The 21,675-nt window shown below is 37.6% G+C and overlaps 1 protein-coding gene across 6 annotated transcripts in view; it reads left to right on the top strand.

Annotated features, from left to right (window-relative positions):
* Positions 1-21,675, top strand: part of LOC129438607 (uncharacterized) — a 247,281-nt gene that overhangs the window by 112,298 nt on the left and 113,308 nt on the right. Inside the window, exons 15-20 of one of the 6 annotated variants that reach the window (XM_073862949.1) lie at positions 18,963-19,088; positions 19,277-19,393; positions 19,809-19,925; positions 20,341-20,457; positions 20,870-20,986; positions 21,408-21,524. In XM_073862949.1, coding sequence (XP_073719050.1) covers positions 18,963-19,088; positions 19,277-19,393; positions 19,809-19,925; positions 20,341-20,457; positions 20,870-20,986; positions 21,408-21,524 — 711 coding nt within the window. The remainder of the gene's footprint in view (positions 1-18,962; positions 19,089-19,276; positions 19,394-19,808; positions 19,926-20,340; positions 20,458-20,869; positions 20,987-21,407; positions 21,525-21,675) is intronic. The other 5 variants (XM_073862945.1, XM_073862944.1, XM_073862946.1 and 2 more) reach the window with 5 other exon arrangements.

Genomic DNA, 21,675 nt, shown 5'->3' with positions numbered 1-21,675 from the left:
ATGTTAGCTTCATGCTAGCCTCATGTTAATCATGTTAGCTTCATGCTTATCATGTTAGCATCATGCTAAATCATGTTAAATCATGCTACCTTCATACTTAAACATATTAACAGCCAGATAGCCTACTAAACTAAACTTCTGTCAAACCGTTTTAAACGTTCAGGCTACGCTTTTTCAAGCCAACATAAAGTTTGTCTTCAAACTTTAATATCTAGTTGCTATTTAGACCTGTTTAAAGTTGCAATGGAATATAAATAAAAACAGTTTACATAAATAGTATAAGCAGCTTTAATAAATTGTAAACCTGATTTACATATTTTAACATAATGTACAAATAATTGGGTAACACTTTACAATAAGGTTCATCAGTTAACACATGAACTAATAATAAACTGCACTTATAGCATAAAGCAATGTTTTTATCTTTGTTAATGTTAATAATACATTTATTTAAATCTTGTTAACATTAGTTAATGCACTGTGAACTAACGTGAATAAACCATGAACAGTATTTTTATTTACTAACGTTATCAAAGATTTACAAATACAGTAAGAAATGTACTGCTCACGGTTAGTTAATACATTAACTAATGTTAACAAATAAGAATTGAAAAAAAGAGAATTGTAAAGTTTTGCCAATAATTGCATAAGCCTATAGAAATATTATGCTATTGGGGGGGGGCTTGTGAGCAAACCAATTGGCCGGGTCATCTATATGTCCAGGTTTTTTATCAGACATGGGTGGCAACCCTAGCTAACGCATGCTTATTTACGGTTTTGCTATGACCCGGTTAGTTTAGATAAATGCTTAAATGAGTGTAAAATTGTTAGTTTCAATCGTCGTTTGTATTGTTTGGATTAATGATGAATGATGTGTGTTTAAACGGTTAATTTACTGTCAGAGAGTCACGTTAGCAAACGGCTAATGCATGCTTATTTACGGTTTTGCTATGACCCGGTTAGTGTAGATAAATGCTTAAATGAGTGTAAAATGTTAGTTTCAATCGTTGTTTTTATTTCTTGGATTAATGATGAATGATGTGTATTGATGTTGACAATGTCTTCTCAGTAAATCATGTTAGCACGAGGTCAATACATGTTGCACTGTTGTTGGTCTGTGCCGATCTGTGGTCTGTGAGACTGATCTGTGATCTGTGCAAAGACACTCTGTCAGTTGACCAATCAGAGCAGAGTAGGCTACTGAAAGGTGGGGTTTAGGCAGGCTGAGTCGTTGAACGGCTTCACACGAATCGTTTGGGGATCTCTGAGAAATGGAGTAATTTTAAATGTATACTTTGAGAAAATTACAGCGTTTTTTGACCTTGCATGCATTTAAACCTGTTGTCCGGGACTTATAAATAGTGATAGGATGCTTAAAATTGTCATCTTACTGGCTCTTTAATCAAACAGTATTGAGAGAAAATCTCTCACTGCTCTTAACTAAATCACTTTTAAATAACATTTGTATGTCGAATTGTACACGAGTTTGATTCGAGTTGCTCGTTCAGGGTTCATATTCTGTATTAGAAGTATGAGTGTGGAACAGAAAAAACCCTAAATTATTTGTTTATGTGTACTACTAAATAATAATAAAAATGCATATTTTTATTTGTTTATGTGTACTACTAAATAATAATAAAAATGCATATTTCTATAACACTTTACAAAAAGGTTGTATTTGTTCACATTAGTAAATGCATTATGAACGAAAAATGAACATTATATTGTATATAAGCATTTATTAATTCTTGTTTATGCCATTACAGTAATTGGTCTTAGTAATTGATGTTGCATTAACTAATGCTAACAGTTTCAAATTTGATTTAAATAAAAATGCTAAAATCAAATTCAAATGCTAAAATGAATAAGATTTACAATAAATAAATTACAAATTATAATATGTATGTATGTATGTCATGTATGTATGTCATACATATATACAGTTGTGTTCAAAATTATTCAACCCCAACTGAAATTGATTGTTTTGGCCGGTTTAACATTGATTTTGATCATTCAGCCATCCTGCTTACAATTACATCAAAGAGGCATGTGTAGGTCAGACAAATATAACATAACATTTAGGGCTGAAACGATTCATCGAGTTACTCGATTTACTCGATTCAAAAAATTCCTCGAGGCAAAAATTCTGCCTCGAAGCCTCGTTAAATTCCTATGACGCGCACTACACGCGCCGAGATCTGATTCACACGGACCGTTGTTCAATGTTCAGGAAGCACATCATAGCGCGTGGTATAGTGACGGGCAGTCCGGCTCTTACCATTGATTCGGCTCTTTCGGCTCAAGCGCTGGCTCTACATTTTAGTGATGGCAGTCCGGCTCTTTTCATAGATTCGGCTCTTCTGGCTCGGCTCCCTTAGAAGAGCTGGCTCCCCTGCATGCGTCTGAAGATTCGGCTCTGCTCGTTCGCTACAAAGAATCAGCTCTTAGAGCCGCTCGTTCGCGAACGACCCATCACTAGCGTGGTACATTTTGAATTTAGTTGGCGCGATGGCGGAGCGAATATGTCCATAAACGGCAGAGAGAGACTGTCTAAAGTTTGGGATCATTACATTCAGCATCTGAACTGAAAACATCCACTGTTGTTTCACCAAGCGTCGATGAAACAAGGTAACGTAGCTTCCGCTGATTTTAATCCCATACTGTATTTGTAGCGATGTCGTTATGCGGTTTGACTAGATATGATGTTTAGCTTTGATGTTTTTAAGTAGTAAACATATTCACGTTCAATTGCAGGACAGTATAGATTAAAAAAGAACCCCTTGACTAACACGCATGCACTTTACAGGTGTGTGTACCAAAAAACGGCTCCACAGTGCAATCATATATGGGCAACTTGTAATCTGACATATTTCGTTCAATAATAATAATCTCTGTCTTATTGGAGTTTAGCATAAGGAAGTTATTCTCTCTCACGCGAGTCAGACCGATCGCGCAATGCATCACATATGCTTAAACTTTTATGTAGCCACGCAACAATAATTTCAGCATGCATTCACTGTATACAGCAGGACGTGATGTGGTGATTTTTCGAACGGATTCTTTGCCTAAAATGCATCGCAATGCAAGTGATGCAAACCAAATGCAGCGTTCTATTGAAAAGTAATGTATGTATTTCTGCAGTACCAAAATGCAATATAGCAACTGAACGTCTGACTGGGGTGTCACTCTTCCTCACGCACAGAACGCGTGCACACACACAAACACAAGTGCACGTGCGCGCATACACAGGTTGTTACCATAGCAAATAGGCTCACCCCAAAAATGATATATTATATGTTAAAAGCCTAATGGTAAATGCTGCAGGTGTAGAAATGTACATAAACCAGATATTTACTTTGATGTCAGTGCTAGATTACAGCATGAAACCTGTTGTGCATATTAATAAATTAAAGTGTTTAATTGTTGGCATAAACACTAAATGGGTAAAAAATTGAAATAAATGCTAAAAAAAGCCAAATGCTAGAACATTTTACAGCCAAGTCATTTTCGTTATGCATTATTTGTTTTGGTTGTTTAAAAACACACAAAAAATTATCCGATTACTCGATTAATCGATCGATTCAGTGCTAGATTAATCGATTACAAAAAGAATCGATAGCTGCAGCCCTAATAACATTTATAATGAAATAACCACAAATGTCTTTTCTGTGCTCACATCATTATCAGTTTTATTCAACCCCCAAGTGACATTCAATCTTAGTACTTAGTACAACATCCTTTTACAGTTAAAACAGCTTTTAAACGTGAAGCATAGTTTGACACAAGTGTCTTGCAGCGATCTACGGGTATCTTCGCCCATTCATCATGGGCAAAAGCCTCCAGTTCAGTCACATTCTTAGGCTTGCGCACTGCAACTGCTTTCTGTAAGTCCCACCAGAGGTTCTCAATCGGATTTAAGTCTGGTGACTGCGATGGCCACTTCAAAATGTTCCAGCCTTTTTTCTGCAACCATGCTCTAGTGGATTTGGAGGTATGCTTGGGATCATTGTCCTGTTGAAAGGTCCAACGTCTCCCAAGCCTCAGGTTTGTGACGGACTGCAACACATTGTCATCCAATATCTCCTGGTACTGAAGAGAATTCATGGTACCTTGCACACGCTGAAGTTTCCCTGTACCTGCAGAAGCAAAACAGCCCCAAAGCATGATTGACCCCCCACCATGCTTCACAGTAGGCAAGGTGTTCTTTTCTTCATAGGCCTTGTTTTTCCTCCTCCAAACATAGCGTTGATCCATGGGCCCAAACAGTTGTAATTTTCCACAGAACACTATCCCAAAACTTCTGTGGTTTGTCCACATGACTTTTGGCATACTGCAGTCGACTCTTCTTATTCTTTGGAGACAGCAAGGGGGTGCGCCTGGGAGTTCTGGCATGGAGGCCTTCAGTACGCAGGGTGCGCCGTATTGTCTGAGCAGAAACTTCAGTACCCACATCTGACAAATCTTTTCTCAGTTCCTCAGCAGTCACACGGGGACTTTTTTCCACTCTACGCTTCAGATAGCGCACAGCAGTCGCAGTTAGCATCTTTTTTTCTGCCACGACCAGGAAGCGTTTCAACAGTGCCCTTTGCCTTGAATTTGCGAATGATGCTTCCTATGGTGTCTCTTGGTATGTTTAACATCTTTGCAATCTTCTTATAGCCATTGCCCTTCCTGTGAAGATTAATCACCTCTTCTCTTGTCTTCCTGGACCATTCTTTTGACTTCACCATGTTTGTAACTACACCAGTAAATGTTTAGAAGGAGTTGAGTATCACAGTCATTTTAAAGCTGCCTAATTGGTGCTTATTAGGCTTTATTGCTGTTCCCTGACATCCATAGGTGTTTTCAATACCTGATTGAAAACACTTCAATGAACCTCTGTTCTTCAGAGTGGTAGTTCTTTAAGGGGTTGAATAATTGTGTCAATGAAGAATTCACAAAAGAAACATTTACTACTATATTACAAAACCAATTGATGTCATTTTAGTTGCATATGGTTCTTTAAGAAGTCATTGTAGGATTTCATTCTGAATACAATTACAAATGTACACTAAATTCCCTAAAACCCTTAACATCATTGGGGGGTTGAATAATTTTGAACACAACTGTATATATATGAATGCTTGTGTCTTCGTCACCTTTTCACCCCTGATGAGTTTGCACCCCTGAACTAAGTTGTGTGTAATCGTGATTACTATAGGCAGGCTATAAGGAGATACGCCTGGACCTCTGGTTATTACCTCTACTTTGATTAAGTTGTTGTATAGTATATTAGGGCTGGGCGATTAATCGAAATCGAACCGCAATCGCGTATGCAACGTTGCGATTAGCAAATCGCAAAAGGATGCGATTAGCAAATCGCGAAAGGATGCGATATGATGCGATTTGAGAAATATGCAGAGAGGCTTTGTGACAGTCTAACCAACTGAGCGAGCGCAAGTATGGCTGTGCTTTCTCCATGAGAGGCACTTCAACCAAAACAGCGCTTCTCCTAAACTGACGAGGGGTTTCAGTTTAAAGCATGCGCGCACGTGTCTCTATGCTTATTAAATACTCGCGCCCGTTTCCGCATCACAAGACTTTGCGCTCGCGTCTTCCACAACAGATAAGGTGTTTAAACTTGACGCACACGCGCAGCCTGTGTCTCTATGCTTATTAAATACTCACGCCTGTCTCCGCAAGTCAGCATCGCAAGACTTCACGCCCGCGTCTCCCAAAATGGATGATGCGTTTTACACACACACATGCCCAACAATGCTTACAAGCCTGGCTCCTTATTTAAAACAAACTGAAATACCATTTAACTGGGTTGATAATGTTACTTGAATGAAATGACATGACATTGAACGCATTTGGATTTTATATTCATTTAAAAAATCCCAAATGTAGCTATTTAATATTTTGATAGTTATGAAGTTGAGTATTACAGTTCTTTGTTTACAAAAAAAACAAACATGCATTCAAATCTTCCCAGTAAAACTCAGTCACCCATTTAAATATTTTAACTTCTTGTTAAAGTTGCAGCTATAATGAACCCACTTATTTAAATACTGTTACAGTGTTAGTCCAAGCTAAAGACCATTTTACATTTCATACAATAAGAAGTGTTAATTATATTCTTAATTTCTTTGTTTTTGGTTCCTTATTTTCACAAAAAAAAAAAACAAAAAAAAAACATAAGAATACAGTTAAATCACCAGACCCATAAGCAGTATCAGTAAGATCTAACCGTCTAAAGAGGCAGATGCACAACGGATGGATATATATTTTATTTTCTCCTTACAACACTCTGAGTGATCCCTGTATTTAATATGGTCTGGGCTAAGCCCCGAATGTCCTTCAATGCTGGTAACGCCCCTGCTTAAGCATATAGCTAACTTAATGATTCTTTAATTGATTTATCAAAATAGTTTATGACTGACAGGCAACACTGACAGTGACAAGGCAATCTTTATTTGAACTATTCATGTCATTTATTTATTTATGTAAAGTGTGAAATAAAACGGCGCACTTTAAAGAGAGACGCACTTTAAAGAGAGACACACTTACGTCTCTCCCGCTCGCTCGCTCTCTCTCTTGCTCTCCCTGCAAGTGTAACTGTGTTACTATGGTTACCAATGTTTATAGTAGCAGATTATTTCTAACTGTAATCAAACTGACTGGAACTAACTGTGCATTAAACGGTTTTAATGCACACCTTCCAGCCAATCAGAATCAAGTATTTAAACAGACCATGTTATAATTGAGATTCCTGTCTCTTTAAAACAGACTGGTTTCTGCCTCTAATCTATACATGCATTTAAGAAATAAACAAATGTTTTTATTAGAAAAAGAATACTGTGTGGAGATAATTTTGTTTGTATGTGCCCTGTCAAGAACAGAAAGATTTTATATTCGCTTGTTTTTGAAACTCGTCTCTTTTAAACGTGCACACACACACAAACGGAGGACGAATGACAAACGCGCAGTATAACAGTCGCTCCACATAAAAACTTTGTTGTTTTACAATGCCAAATGTATTTTAATGGACTACAGTGTGAGAGACAGTAACACAACTCTCTCTATAGTCTACACATCAAGAGTTCTGATCTAGAGATGATCACGAGCTGGACCAAACACATTCAACTGCACGTGCGTCTGAACGCTGCTCACTTGAGCGCCTTTTTGCGGTTAAAATCACTTGAATGTTAACATTTGCAAGCCCTTAAAACACGTACAAATGATACACTTTTCCTGTTTAAATTTGCGTATCAATCCGCAAATCGAATTACACACGAGCCAAACCGTGGGTCGTGACCACAGATCAACTGCAACCGCATTTTCCACATGCAGTCCACACAAACACTTGAAAATGTGCACATTTAATACAGACATTATCCTACATGTAATATAGAGATACGCCACTGTAATAGCCAAATTTCCCAATACATATTTCAGTGTTTCCCCTAGGTTTACAGCTTTGGGGGGGGGGGGTTGGTTGGGTAGGTATATATATATATATCAATTGTCAATGTTAGTTATTAAATTTATATGATAAACAAATTTTTAATAATGCATTAGTTGGAGAGAATAATCCTGTTTTTTTATTATCTGTTCTGTTGTCAGACATAAAACGACTGTGCCGACTATAAAGTAGTGAGTAAACACGATGCAGACACACCTTGAGTTTAATCCAACCAGCTGTTCCTTTAACTCTGCTGAAATCCTGATATATAAACTCGATTTATAATTGTCTGACAAAATAACCATACATTTACATTGAAGCCTTACTGCTGTTTTCTCATCATGTCTTTTTGTGTTATGAGCTTTTTTATTTCAAATGTGAGTTTTATTGTATGTTGTGTACAGGGCTTGACAATAACTTTTTTGCTCACCAGCCAAAGTGGCTAGTTGTTTTCCAAAGTTACTACCCACTCAGCATTTTCACCGGCAACAATTTTGTTGCTGGTAAAATACATTTTATATGATTAAACTTGACTATGCCATTCTAAAATTTGAGTAATTATACTTGATTAAGCTAGATTAGATGCAGATTGACTTTCAAATGCAGACTGACCACCCAAGTTAAGACTACATTATTTAGATGTTAATATCAGTATAGATCATATCATATATTTAGGTGCATGAAAAACATGCTAGAAAGGCATAAATAGATTAACTTTAAATTAATATATTAACAGTGGAGCGCGGTGTAGAAGATTAACTAAAAAGATAAACACAAAAACCCTAGACAAACACTTGAAATATTTATTAACAACAGCACTAAAATTTCTATGCTTGATCATGGTTTCTGTTAAAAGTTATTTAAGACTTTAAATGGCAAATGTCGAGAGGGCATTATTTTTGCACAAAGTAGCCTACATTAAAATGATGCGCGAACCTCTCCACTTGTGGGTTTCCTTTGATTTCGGACAAAACTGGGACGTGTGCATTCAGGTATGCGCTATGAATTTCTCTCCGCTCTTGCCCCGAGAGTGTGCACGCACTTTAAATCTCTTCAGTCACTTCCATGCAATTGTTTTATCCTTCCCAAAGTGTGCGTGTATGCGCTCAGAATGCGTCACGTGCATTTGCAAATCCATCAGCTTTTGCGCTCTCTCTGGGGAAACGTTGGCGCTTGGTCCGCAACGCGAGCCTCCGCTGCATCGTGAGCGCGTCTCAGTACGTTGCGCTGGGTGCAGGGAGTGCTCATGGGAGTTGTAGTTTCCCAGTGTCATTGCGCATTGTTTATAATTTCGCATAACTTTTAAGAAAACTACAATTAAAAATATTCAACCAGCCAAAGTGGCTAGTGGGATTGGCTGTCTTACCCGCCACAGCCAAAATCTACCTGCATTTGGCGGGTGTTAAAGTGTGTGTTGCAGGTTAACCACCACTGTCGATTAATGGGTACATAAATCACGTGGAGAAGTGGAGAAAGACTCAGCCAGAGCCATAGAGATAGATGAGACATTTATTGCTATAATATAATTTGGAAATCATATATACATCATAGGAAATATATAATGTGTTATACTGCAAAGTTACCATGCTAATTATTATTTATGATATATGTGGAGATAAATAAAACTTCGCAAATCTGCTGATTTGATCCATTCATGTCCTGACCACCAGGCTAAAGATTTTTAAACATCCTTAATCCACACTTACTAGTCTATCAAATAATATCTCAAATATATTGTTTTGTGAAATAAAAGGATGCTTTGTTATATTGTTTATGCGATTATAACGAATCACACGATCATTTTATATGCAGCAGCTGCAGCATACTCGGATCCGACCGCATACATACTGTAATAAACAGGCGTTTCAGCGGCTTTTTACATCACGACAGACTATGCCATTTGAGGAGGAACCGCTCATTGATCACCGTATTTTTATAAATCCTGTACATGTTTGGACCTGCCGAACAGGTTGAGCACTTTTATATACTTTGTTGAGCAGAAAGGCTGCTCAGTTTGACCAGCGGGCTGCCGGAACCGGCCGCACATCACGCCGCCAGACGGTGTTGCTAATATAACTCGAAATGTATAGCTATTATCAGATCGGCCCGGGAAAGTCCCGACTCTCTCGATTGCCATTCCGCTACTGGCTGTAAGAAAGTGAGTGCGTTTGGGTCGCTGGTCCCCGCAAACAGACGTGACGTGCTTCACTCACCTTCCAGGATTAGAGACATGCTGCCAAAACCGTTTGTGCTGAAGATCGCATAAAGTTACACCCATTTCAGGCAGGATCATGGACCCCCTCAAGCCAGCATGCACGAGTATGTTAATTGTTTGTTTACTTTCTACACAAAGATATGCTAACGTTATGCTATCTGGCTGTCTGCCTATCTCTCTATACTAGCCTATCTATCTATCTGTCTGTCTGTCTATCTATCTATCTATCTATCTATCTATCTATCTATCTATCTATCTATCTATCTATCTATCTATCTATCTATCTATCTATCTATCTATCTATCTATAATCTGCGCTATCAGAACTGTACTTTACTCGTCTTTCTATAGTCATTCTCAATGCTCTCAAGGCGGCTTTGGTCAATTCTCTCCCCAGCGTGACGTCATACAGTGCGTTGTGAGGGAAAGGAGAATCATTGGAAATTGCTGTACTTTTTCATACTTTTTCGGGTTTTGTGATACCCAACAACATAAAATACAATGGATAACAGTTTAAATGTTTATTATCAACAAGCAAATTGCACAAATTCGTTGAAAAATTTTACCTGCAAAACGCCCTTTAATGTCAAGCCCTGGTCGCGTAGCCTAATAGCGCAGACAAATCGATGCAAATTCAGAAATATGACTGCATACACTGTTACTGTTACACAGTGTTATAGCATATAGCTGCTATACAGCATAATAGAGAGGGAGAAAATGCGCGCGCGTGTGTGTGGGAAACACCGTCACCTTTTCAGTTATAAGGCGTGTGCTGCACGCAACATGACAGAGCGCGCATTCAGTGAATTAAGCCGAACAGTAAAATATAAATGTGCGCACTCAATTGGATAATTTTAAACGTGCAAACACAGACAAAAAGACATGCCATCGTAGAAATAAGATAAATTACATATTACTTGAGGGCTATTTAGTTTGTTTAACAAAACAACAAATTGTTAGCTGGCGCTATAAAGAAAATCAAATAAAATATACTTGACCTTCAAGGGGGGCGGTTCGAGACGTTAAAAGGGCGGGGCGCCCCCCTTATATAATGGTAGGGGAAACACTGTATTTACGAGATGTATCAGTAATGATATGGTCACATTTAAAGCATAATATGCAATCAAGACCAAATTATGACAAACAGGAAAGATTAACGTTAATTTATTGCGTAATCGTTATAGAGTAAAACTGACTATAAAGAGATGACTTTCTTACCTTATGGTTCTTGACGTTGTGGTTGTCCTGTCGGATATTCTAGCGTTGCATATTTTGCATCTGGCAAATCTTTTTTTATTGGCACGATTCAGTTCAAAGTTTTTATAGCCTAACGAGACTATTTGTGGAGCTCGACTAACATTACTGTCTGCCATGTTTGGCGCGGTTTAAATTGTGCAGCGTTAAAGGCACAGATGCTGATTAGTGGTGCTGACGTCACAATAATATTTTTTATTTTAAAGAAATTTATTAATGTTTTTTTATTAAGTTCAAGACATTTTCGAGTCTTCCCCTTCAAGTCAAGTCAAGTCTCAAGTAACTTGTTCTCAAGTCAAGTCAAGTCATGTGACTCGAGTCCCCCACCTCTGCGGTTAGCGATTTTAATTTTTCCCGTCGAGCCTGAAGGGTGGGGGCGGTTGATGGGTTCAGGTGCATTCTGGAAATTTAGTCCTTTTCTTTGTGTTATTACTGCTGTAGATGTAAATTGGCTATGTTTGAATTTTTTTATCATTTTGGATCCTCTGCTTGCACTTTATATACTTTTTATAATCCGCATTTTCACACTATGCATTGCTCTTTATACTTGATCATTAAAAAATACAAAGTATTTGTATAAAGTTAATAACGTTGACAAAACATGTTTAGTTGACAAACATGTTAACAGTTATTTTCAATGATGCTCAGATTTTCTTAAATATAAAACCTTTGTGAATCAGCACATTGTTGATGAAATACAAAACTCTTTAAACATGCCTCATGAATTATCTCTGGGTTTAGTGGATTAACTGCTCATCTTTGGAAACAACGTATACCTAAATATAAGTAAATAAAAGCTAATGCTGAGTTAAGACATGAACTCAAATTTATTTATTGATAATGAATGCATTAACTAACAATGAAAAATATGTCATGTTGTAGTTAATGATGACTCTTCATTTAGTTTATATGCCTTAACTCAGCATTAGTTCATGTTAAAGTAAAAATACATGCATGTCTATTTTCACTGTTATTTGAAAATCTTATTATATTATAAAGTCCCCATCTCTTTTATTTAAAGTAATTGATTGAAGTAGGGGTGCACCGAAATTTCGGTCGCCGAAAATTTCGGCCGAAAACGGCATTATCGGTTTCGGGCCGAAAAAAAAAATCCAGCCGAAAATATCAACCGAAAATGAATGTCAACCGCGCCCCTACCATCTGTGCGCTAGCGCTTGGGTTTCACTCATGGTGATCAGTCGTCACCCTCCCCTCCGTGCTCAAGCAGGTTTCACTCATGGTCGTGTGTAAACTTTAGGAGTCGCGCTAATGTGTCTCATACTGTAATCCATTAACGTACATTTGGCGAGTAAAGCAATGAAACACAACGTACGTTTTTATGTGGAGCGACTTTTGCGCTGTTTGAGATTCACCCTCCTTCTCTATGTGTGCACGCGCGTTTAAGTGCCCTCAGTAGTGCACATACGAGAGAGACGCGTTTAAAAAAAAACAAGCAAACATAAAATTTCTCTGTTATTGATAGGGCACATATAAAATAAATCATCTCCACAGTTTTCTTTTTCTAATAAAAACATTTGTTTATGTCTTAAGTGTATGTATAGATTACAGTCAGAATAACCTACTTAAGTCTGTGTCATTAATGTTAATCAAACAACCCATGACAAAGAGACAAATAGCTCTAAAAATAATAATATATTTAATAATATTTAATATACGATAAAGACAGTGTTATGATTCATTTAATTTGATTTCTGTAATGCTAATTTCAGACCTTATTAATGTACAACTTTGTTCTTTTTTATAAATGTTTGCAATTTCTTTATTGTTTATTAGATTTTTCCCACCCGCTTTTTGCTGATCAGAAAAATAATCTGATCTGTGCCTCAAAAACTGTAATGTGATTCGAACTGTGAGTTTTTTTATCCGTCACACACCCCTAGTAAAGTTAGTACACAGTGATAGCCATAAATGCAATTGTACTAATAATTGGCATAATAATTTCTTTCGTTGTTTCGGTTTCGGTTTTTCGGCCTTGGTTTGCTTTTTCGGTTTCGGCCAAGAATTTTCATTTCGGTGCATCACTAGATTGAAGACAAACATTATAATTTGTGGTCTGGCTTTGTACAAGCATGCATTATCATATGCTAAAAGTTTTCTCCTCAGATAGACTAGAACAGTGGTGCCCAAACATTTTCCAACCAAGGGCCAAAAATCAAACCTGACTGAGGGCCGTGGGCTGAAAGTAAATGTTGCTGTGTTAAAGTTGCCCTAATAACCCCTAATTTATAATTTTCTAATATTTAAAAAATAAATAAGCAAACATTACTCTGTTTATGCATAACTAATGCAGTTTTATTTTCCAAGGCTTTTTGTAAAAATAATAATTTTGCCAATCAATGTTAAATTTGTCTGTGTGCCACTGCCGCAACTTCTTCATTATTAGCCTATAGTACCCGAGTTCATTGAGTTTCGTGATGCATGCTATACACCTTCAAGTATGCATGTACATAAATTGACAAATTCACTTTAATCCCTTGCATTTAAATTTAATTTACATTTTTGTAATGTACAAATACAACAAAAAATGATACATTTTAGAAAATGATTCCTGCTTTGCTACTGTTCAGATGATCTTGCTTATTGCTCTGCGCTTTGCTCTATCGCTTTTTATATTTTATCTCATAATTTTAACTTCAGCAAATCATAAATGAGCGCATGTGGTGGAAAACAAAACTTGTAGTCCATTATAATATCTATAAAGACAGCTTCCGTGCTTTCAATGTGGAACTAGGCAAAGCTAGACAGACTTTCTTCTCAAATATTATAAACAGCAACAACAGCACACGCACTCGTTTTGCTACTATAGAGAGACTAAGAAGCCCCCCAAGTCACAATCCAAGTGAAATGCTCTCAGACAGCAAATGCAGTGAGTTTGCTTCCTTCTTTTCTGAGAAAATCAATAATATCAGAAAGGTGATCAGCACATCCTTGAACTGCGCTGGGGTCAGACAAATTAGACCACAACATCAGAAAGTAGTTACTATGTCTGCATACATTTAAAAAGGTATCAAGTATACCTTTAAAAACCATACTAATCATGGTAAAGGTACTGTTTGGCCATCGTAAAAATAAACACAGGGTTAGTGTTTGGTTGGCCAGCGAGAGGTTTAGTTTTGTGCAGTAAAAAGCTCAAAAGAAGAACTGCCTATCGTTGTTTGGACTCTTATTTGTGTTTTTGTAATCATTATAGTAGAAACACAACAAGGGACATGTGTGATAAACTTATCAATGTTTGTTTACAGCCACCGCCGCCATTGCTACCTCACGTGTTGATCATGAAAGCAGTACAAAGGAATGTGTGCACTCGCGAGTGATCCTGTGTTTAATAAACTTGCTGTGTGGAGATTTACACTCAGACGCAAGTAAATAAGGATTGTACTGTTTGCAATCGCATATTTTAAGAATACCAAAAAGTCGAATTTTCTGACTCGTGTGTTTGTGTATGTGCGTGCCCGTCGTCTGTACTGTTTGACGGAAGGACAAAGACAACACTCGCGTCTGGAGATAGTGACACACATACGCAAGTAAATAAGGATTTAGATGTCATGTTTGGTGCACTCGGATGAAACAACTCAGCATAACAAGGAATGGAGAGACTGGATTGCAGATTGTGTATCCATTGATTGCAGGAGGCACGAGTTATGCATATGGATGTTTCTGCTCGTTCACTTCAATGGCGCGGGGGTGGCAATCTCATCTCATTACAGATAAACAGGTAACAGGAGAAAGACGTAACTCTCCTCCTTCTCATACAGTTTACACCGAGTGACACTATCTGTTTTCGATCTCACTTACATCATTTAAAAGCAGACATTCCAAGCATTATGTAGACATTTATCTTTTGTTTCTATGACAAGTAGGGATGTAACGATACTTCGGAGTACGATACGTCGTGATACAAAACTGCCACGGTGTTGTATCGTGCATGATGGGGATATTTGTACGATGACGTTCTTTTAATTTTATTCGTTAAACGATCACAGGTGACCTACTCTGCACCAGCGTCACCTGTGCTTCACCGCAGTTTCACAGACATTGCTTGTATGTTCAAAATCAGCAGAGTAATCTAAGTCTCTTTGCGGAGTGATTGAAAAATAAAGAGTTTGCGACAACCCCAGAGTGTTAAAGTGTATGTTGCAGGTTAACCACCACTGTCGATTAATGGGTACATAAATCACTCAAGATATGTGTATAATTTTTAAAAAGTCTCAAAAATGGTCTTAAAGACCACTTTTTTTACGTTTTTGGTATTAACGGTTTTTTTAACGCAATTCTGCGATGACGTCACGTTGGGGAGAAGCGGAGAAAGACTCAGCCAGAGCCATAGAGATAGATGAGACATTTATTGCTGTATAATACTTACGTATATAATTTGGAAATCATATATACATCGTAGGAAATATATACAGTAATGTGTTATACTGCAAAGTTACCTTGCTAATTATTATTTATGATATATGTGGAGATAAATAAAACTTCGCAAATCTGCTGATTTGATCCATTCATGTCCTGACCACCAGGCTAGAGATTTTTAAACATCCTTAATCCACACTTACTAGTCTATCAAATAATATCTCAAATATATTGTTTTGTGAAATAAAAGGATGCTTTGTTATATTGTTTATGCGATTATAACGAATCACACGATCATTTTATATGCAGCAGCAGCTGCAGCATACTCGGATCCGACCGCATACATACTGTAATAAACAGGCGTCCGTTCGGCGGCTTTTTACATCACGACAGACTATGCCATTTGAGGAGGAACCGCTCATTGATCACCGTATTTTTATAAATCCTGCACATGTTTGGACCTGCCGAACAGGTTGAGCACTTTTATATACTTTATTGAGCAGAGAGGCTGCCTGCACAGTTTGACCAGCGGGCTGCGGGAACCGGCGCACATCACGCCGCCAGACGGTGTTGCTAATATAACTCGAAATGTATAACTATTATCAGATCGGCCCGGGAAAGTCCCGACTCTCTCGATTGCCATTCCGCTACTGGCTGTAAGAAAGTGAGTGCGTTTGGGTCGCTGGTCCCCGCGAACAGACGTGACGTGCTTCACTCACCTTCAAGGATTAGAGACATGCTGCCAAAACCGTTTGTGCTGAAGATCGCATAAAGTTACACCCATTTCAGGCAGGATCATGGACCCCCTCAAGCCAGCATGCACGAGTATGTTAATTGTTTGTTTACTTTCTACACGAAGATATGCTAACCTTATGCTATCTGGCTGTCTGCCTATCTCTCTATACTAGCCTATCCATCTGTCTGTCTATCTATCTGTCTATCTATCTTATCTATCTATCTATGTATCTATCTATCTATGTATCTATCTATCTATCTATGTATGTATGTATGTATGTATGTATGTATGTATGTATTTATCTATTATCTGCGCTATCAGAACTGTACTTTACTCGTCTTTCTATAGTCATTCTCAATGCTCTCAAGGTGGCTTTGGTCAATTCTCTCCCCAGTGTGACGTCATACAGTGCGTTGTGAGGGAAAGGAGAATCATTGCAAATTGCTGTACTTTTTCATACTTTTTCGGGTTTTGTGATACCCAACAACATAAAATACAATGGATAACAGTTTAAATGTTTATTATCAACAAGCAAATTGCACAAATTCGTTGAAAAATTTTACCTGCAAAACGCCCTTTAAGTCTAGAAAACAGATCACTGAGAAACGACTTCGACTGGAAATAAGCAGCATAAGAGAGTTTATAGAGAGTAAAGAGATAAAAAGATACTTTGATTAGACACAAAAACTCAACTTGCTGACTGAAAGACGTACAGTTAACCATAAATAATATAAATGTATAAATATACAAATACAAACCAAAAATATAACACAATTCTACTAAAAATAAAAATGTGGTAGCAAAACAGCAGTTACAGTTACAAAAGTAGGCCAAACTCAAAACTACTCAAATTTTACTCTTGTTAGTTTATCAGCTATCAGTTTAAATTTATCTTGTGTTTCATTTACTAAAATTCAGCTTTTTAACCCAATTCTCTTAAAAACTAAACCTAATGACTCTATGTAATGTGATTTATAACTCAACCATGAATTAAAATTCTACATAGCAATGTTGAAGAAATGAGCACCACACAGACATCTACTGAAGGAGATTCATCTCCAGAATCCAGGTACTCTCAATGAAGTCTATAAAAATATTGTGTTAGTAACTAACTATAGTTAACAGGTACAGAAACATGATTTTTCATGACACTGTAAAATAATTTAAAACCGAAAGTTGCATCATACAGTCTTAAGGTCCCAATATACTTAAGATGACTTAGAAGAACAAACATTGCTACTATCGTGTGGGCCGTGCATGGTCTCATCCTGAATGTTTCATCCGCGCTTTGTTGAGCTTCCCCGCTTGCGCACATTTACCTGGAGTGTCACCATCAATCTTTCTGTCGTGTATCAGTGTCCTGCGTGTTTTAGCATGTTTTACACGTGATGACTGCCTTTTCAGAAGTTTAACCTGAAGTATGATAAATGCATCTATTAATCTTGTTTTAAGTTTAATTGATTTCTTTAGTATTATTATTTATAGCATTTGAGAATTATGGGTGCATCATGAAACAGTTATTTCATCTCAGATTTGTATGAAAATCCTTTACAGAGAAGAAAGAGATCATTAAAAAAAATGAGTACCTCTAATACCACAGATTGGGAATCAAATCAGGTCTAGTGATATGTTTCTAAGTCTGAGCTGAGAGGCAGAGTTTCTTATATCAGGGGGTATGAAAGACTGACAATGAATGCCGTTCAAACATTGACCAAAGTTTATTGGAGAAAGTTCATAACATGTAGGGATGCAAGGAGAAAACATTAATCACCTGTCAGATGATGGGAAATGTCTGGACTAACTCATGCTCTTGGGTAAACACGTCTGGCTACTGATACATAAATAATATTCCTTGGACACATACGGTGAGAACAGACAAGTTAATACTGGACAAGAAAATCTGATCGAACTTCATGTCCTCGACTGATCAGCTCATGTCGAACTTTTCTGCATACCCAAAGAAAATGTTACAACTCCGTCTCAACTTACCTGATTTTTCCATTATAGTGAGTCATAGGCACTCTAATAAAAAATCAACAGACAGACAAGCAGACACTGATAATAGTTATCAGTATAAGCAGTGGGCTTATTGTAATTATTTTATTTATATGATAATGTAATTTCCCTCTGTCAAACCTTCCAAAAACTGTAAGCGGAAGAAGAGAAAGTAATTTGAAGGATCTTTGGATCTGAGTTTCATAAGAGAAATAATTGAAATAAATGGAATTTGATCTGGTGCTGTTATTGATGGTTTCAGCAGTAACAACATAAACCACTTTTGTGGACAAAACTTGACTTTCCGTAGACTGCATAGAGCATTGCATTATTAGCCCAAAAGGTCATGAGTTTAAACCCAGGGAACACGCATACTAATAATAAATGTATATGTTGTAGTTTAAAGCATCTGCCAAATGAATATGTTAATTATAAATGTCCTTGGATGACGACTGGATTCTTATTAACCAGCGTTTTTTTTGTGTAGTTTTATGTTTAGTCTGCAGATCACAAACTTAAAGCAACATAAGATGCTACAGTAAGCCTGAATTTGCTTTGATGATAAAAACTTTCCTTATAAGTGAAGTGAAGTGGAGTATTTGCCAATGTACAGGTATGGTAACCCATACTTAGAATGTGACCTCTGCATTTAACCCATCCAGTGAATAGTGAACACACGCACTGCAAGTCGTGAACACATAAACACCCGGAGCAGTGGGCAGCTATCCCTGCAGCTCCGGGGAGCAATTAGGGTTAAGGTGCCTTCTGATCAAGGGCACCACAGTCCCAACCCGCCAGTCGTGAGCCTCGAACCGGCAACACTCGGGTTACAAGCCCGGCTACAACTGCCCCCTGACATACACAGCTCAAGAAATTGTGTTTATAGTTTAATGCATTATTTTCTTTATAATTTAGTTTGAAAGTGTTTTAAAATTGTTGTTACAGTGAGACGTTTACAATAGAAGGAAAAAGATCAGAGTCACCAGACCCCAGCTGTGTGTCCATGAAGAGTGATGGGTCTATGAATCAACCAATGAAATTTAAAGGTGAAGACAGTCAACCTGACCACAGGTAAACAGTTATAATTAAAGACTCAAATTAACTTAAGAGGCTACAGTAAGCTTAAATTGCTCTGATAAGAAACATCCTTATAACAGAATGTTCTCTGAAAAAGTTTTTTTCCTTTATAATTAATCTAAGTTCTTATTATAAATAATGAATTATTTCAATTGTTGGCTGAAGTGTAATCTCTGTTTCAGTTTATTGAAGAAGATGAGATCAGAGTCACCAGAGCCCAGCTGTGTGTCCATGAAGAGTGACGTGTCTATGAATCAACCAATGAAATTTAAAGATATAGACAGTCAACCTCACATCAGGTAATCAGTTTCTGTATTTGACTAAGATCCAGCATAAAATATATTAGTAAGATACTGAGCAAGTCCAGCTGTTTTTTCCCTCAACACATGAAATATAACTTCACAAGTTCTGATTCCCCTACTGAAAAATCCAGCTAAGACCAGCTTAAGCTGGTGAGCTGGTTTTAGCTGGGTTTGCTGGTGTAGGAAGCTGGTTTTGCTGGTGTAGCAAGCTGATCTAGCTGTGTTTTGGTCACATTTTAAGCTGGTCTAGCTGGACTTAGCTGCATGACCAGCTTTGTCAGGCTGGGAGGACCAGCGTAAACCACCTTAAACCAGCTAAAACCAGCTTATGCTGGTTTTAGCTGGATTTTTCAGTAGGGTCTAAATAATGAATAATTTATTTTGTTTGCTGAAGTGTGAATCTCTATTTCAGTTTATTGAAGAATATGAGATCAGAGTCACAAGAGCCCAGCTGTGTGTCCATGAAGAGTGACTGCTCTATGAATCAACCAATGAAATTTAAAGGTGTAGACAGTCAACCTCACATCAGGTAATCAGTTTCTGTATTTGACTAAGATCCAGCATAAAATATGTTAGTAAGATACTGAGCAAGTCCAGCTGTTTTTTCCCTCAACACATGAAATATAACTTCACAAGTTCTGATTTCCCTACTGAAAAATCCAGCTAGGACCAGCATAGGCTGGTGAGCTGGTTTTGGCTGGTTTTGCTGGTGTAGGAAGCTGGTTTTGCTGGTGTAGCAAGCTGATCTAGCTGTGTTTTGGTCACATTTTAAGCTGGTCTAGCTGGACTTAGCTGCATGACCAGCTTTGTCAGGCTGGGAGGACCAGCGTAAACCACCTTAAACCAGCTAAAACCAGCTTATGCTGGTTTTAGCTGGATTTTTCAGTAGGGTCTAAATAATGAATAATTTATTTTGTTTGCTGAAGTGTGAATCTCTATTTCAGTTTATTGAAGAATATGAGATCAGAGTCACAAGAGCCCAGCTGTGTGTCCATGAAGAGTGATTGGTCTATGAATCAACCAATGAAATTTAACGGTGTAGACAGTCAACCTCACATCAGGTAATCAGTTTCTGTATTTGACTAAGATCCAGCATAAAATATGTTAGTAAGATACTGAGCAAGTCCAGCTGTTTTTTCCCTCAACACATGAAATATAACTTCACAAGTTCTGATTCCCCTACTGAAAAATCCAGCTAAGACCAGCTTAAGCTGGTGAGCTGGTTTTAGCTGGGTTTGCTGGTGTAGGAAGCTGGTTTTGCTGGTGTAGCAAGCTGATCTGGCTGTGTTTTGGTCACATTTTAAGCTGGTCTAGCTGGACTTGGCTGCATGACCAGCTTTGTCAGGCTGGGGGGACCAGCGTAAACCACCTTGGACCACCTACCAGCTTATGCTGGTTTTGGCTGGATTTTTCAGTAGGGTCTAAATAATGAATAATTTATTTTGTTTGCTGAAGTGTGAATCTCTATTTCAGTTTATTGAAGAATATGAGATCAGAGTCACAAGAGCCCAGCTGTGTGTCCATGAAGAGTGAAGCATCTATGAATGAACCAATGAAATTTAAAGGTGTAGACGGTCAACCTCACATCAGGTAATCAGTTTCTGTATTTGACTAAGATCCAGCATAAAATATATTAGTAAGATACTGAGCAAGTCCAGCTGTTTTTTCCCTCAACACATGAAATATAACTTCACAAGTTCTGATTCCCCTACTGAAAAATCCAGCTAAGACCAGCATAAGCTGGTGAGCTGGTTTTAGCTGGTTTTGCTGGTGTAGGAAGCTGGTTTTGCTGGTGTAGCAAGCTGATCTAGCTGTGTTTTGGTCACATTTAAGCTGGTCTAGCTGGACTTAGCTGCATGACCAGCTTTGTCAGGCTGGGAGGACCAGCGTAAACCACCTTAAACCAGCTAAAACCAGCTACCAGCTTATGCTGGTTTTAGCTGGATTTTTCAGTAGGGTCTAAATAATGAATAATTTATTTTGTTTGCTGAAGTGTGAATCTCTATTTCAGTTTATTGAAGAATATGAGATCAGAGTCACAAGATCCCAGCATTGTGTCCATGAAAAGTGATGGGTCTATGAATCAACCAATGAAATTTAACGGTGTAGACGGTCAACCTTACATCAGGTAATCAGTTTCTGTATTTGACTGAGATCCAGCATAAAATATATTAGTAAGATACTGAGCAAGTCCAGCTGTTTTTTCCCTCAACACATGAAATATAACTTCACAAGTTCTGATTCTAAATAATGAATAATTTATTTTGTTGGCTGAAGTG

Source organism: Misgurnus anguillicaudatus, chromosome 24 (genome assembly GCF_027580225.2).
Source record: "Misgurnus anguillicaudatus chromosome 24, ASM2758022v2, whole genome shotgun sequence".
NCBI classification, from domain to species: Eukaryota; Metazoa; Chordata; class Actinopteri; order Cypriniformes; family Cobitidae; genus Misgurnus; species Misgurnus anguillicaudatus.
Note: the sequence above shows the minus strand (reverse complement) of the source record. Positions and strands in the feature narration are given on the sequence as shown.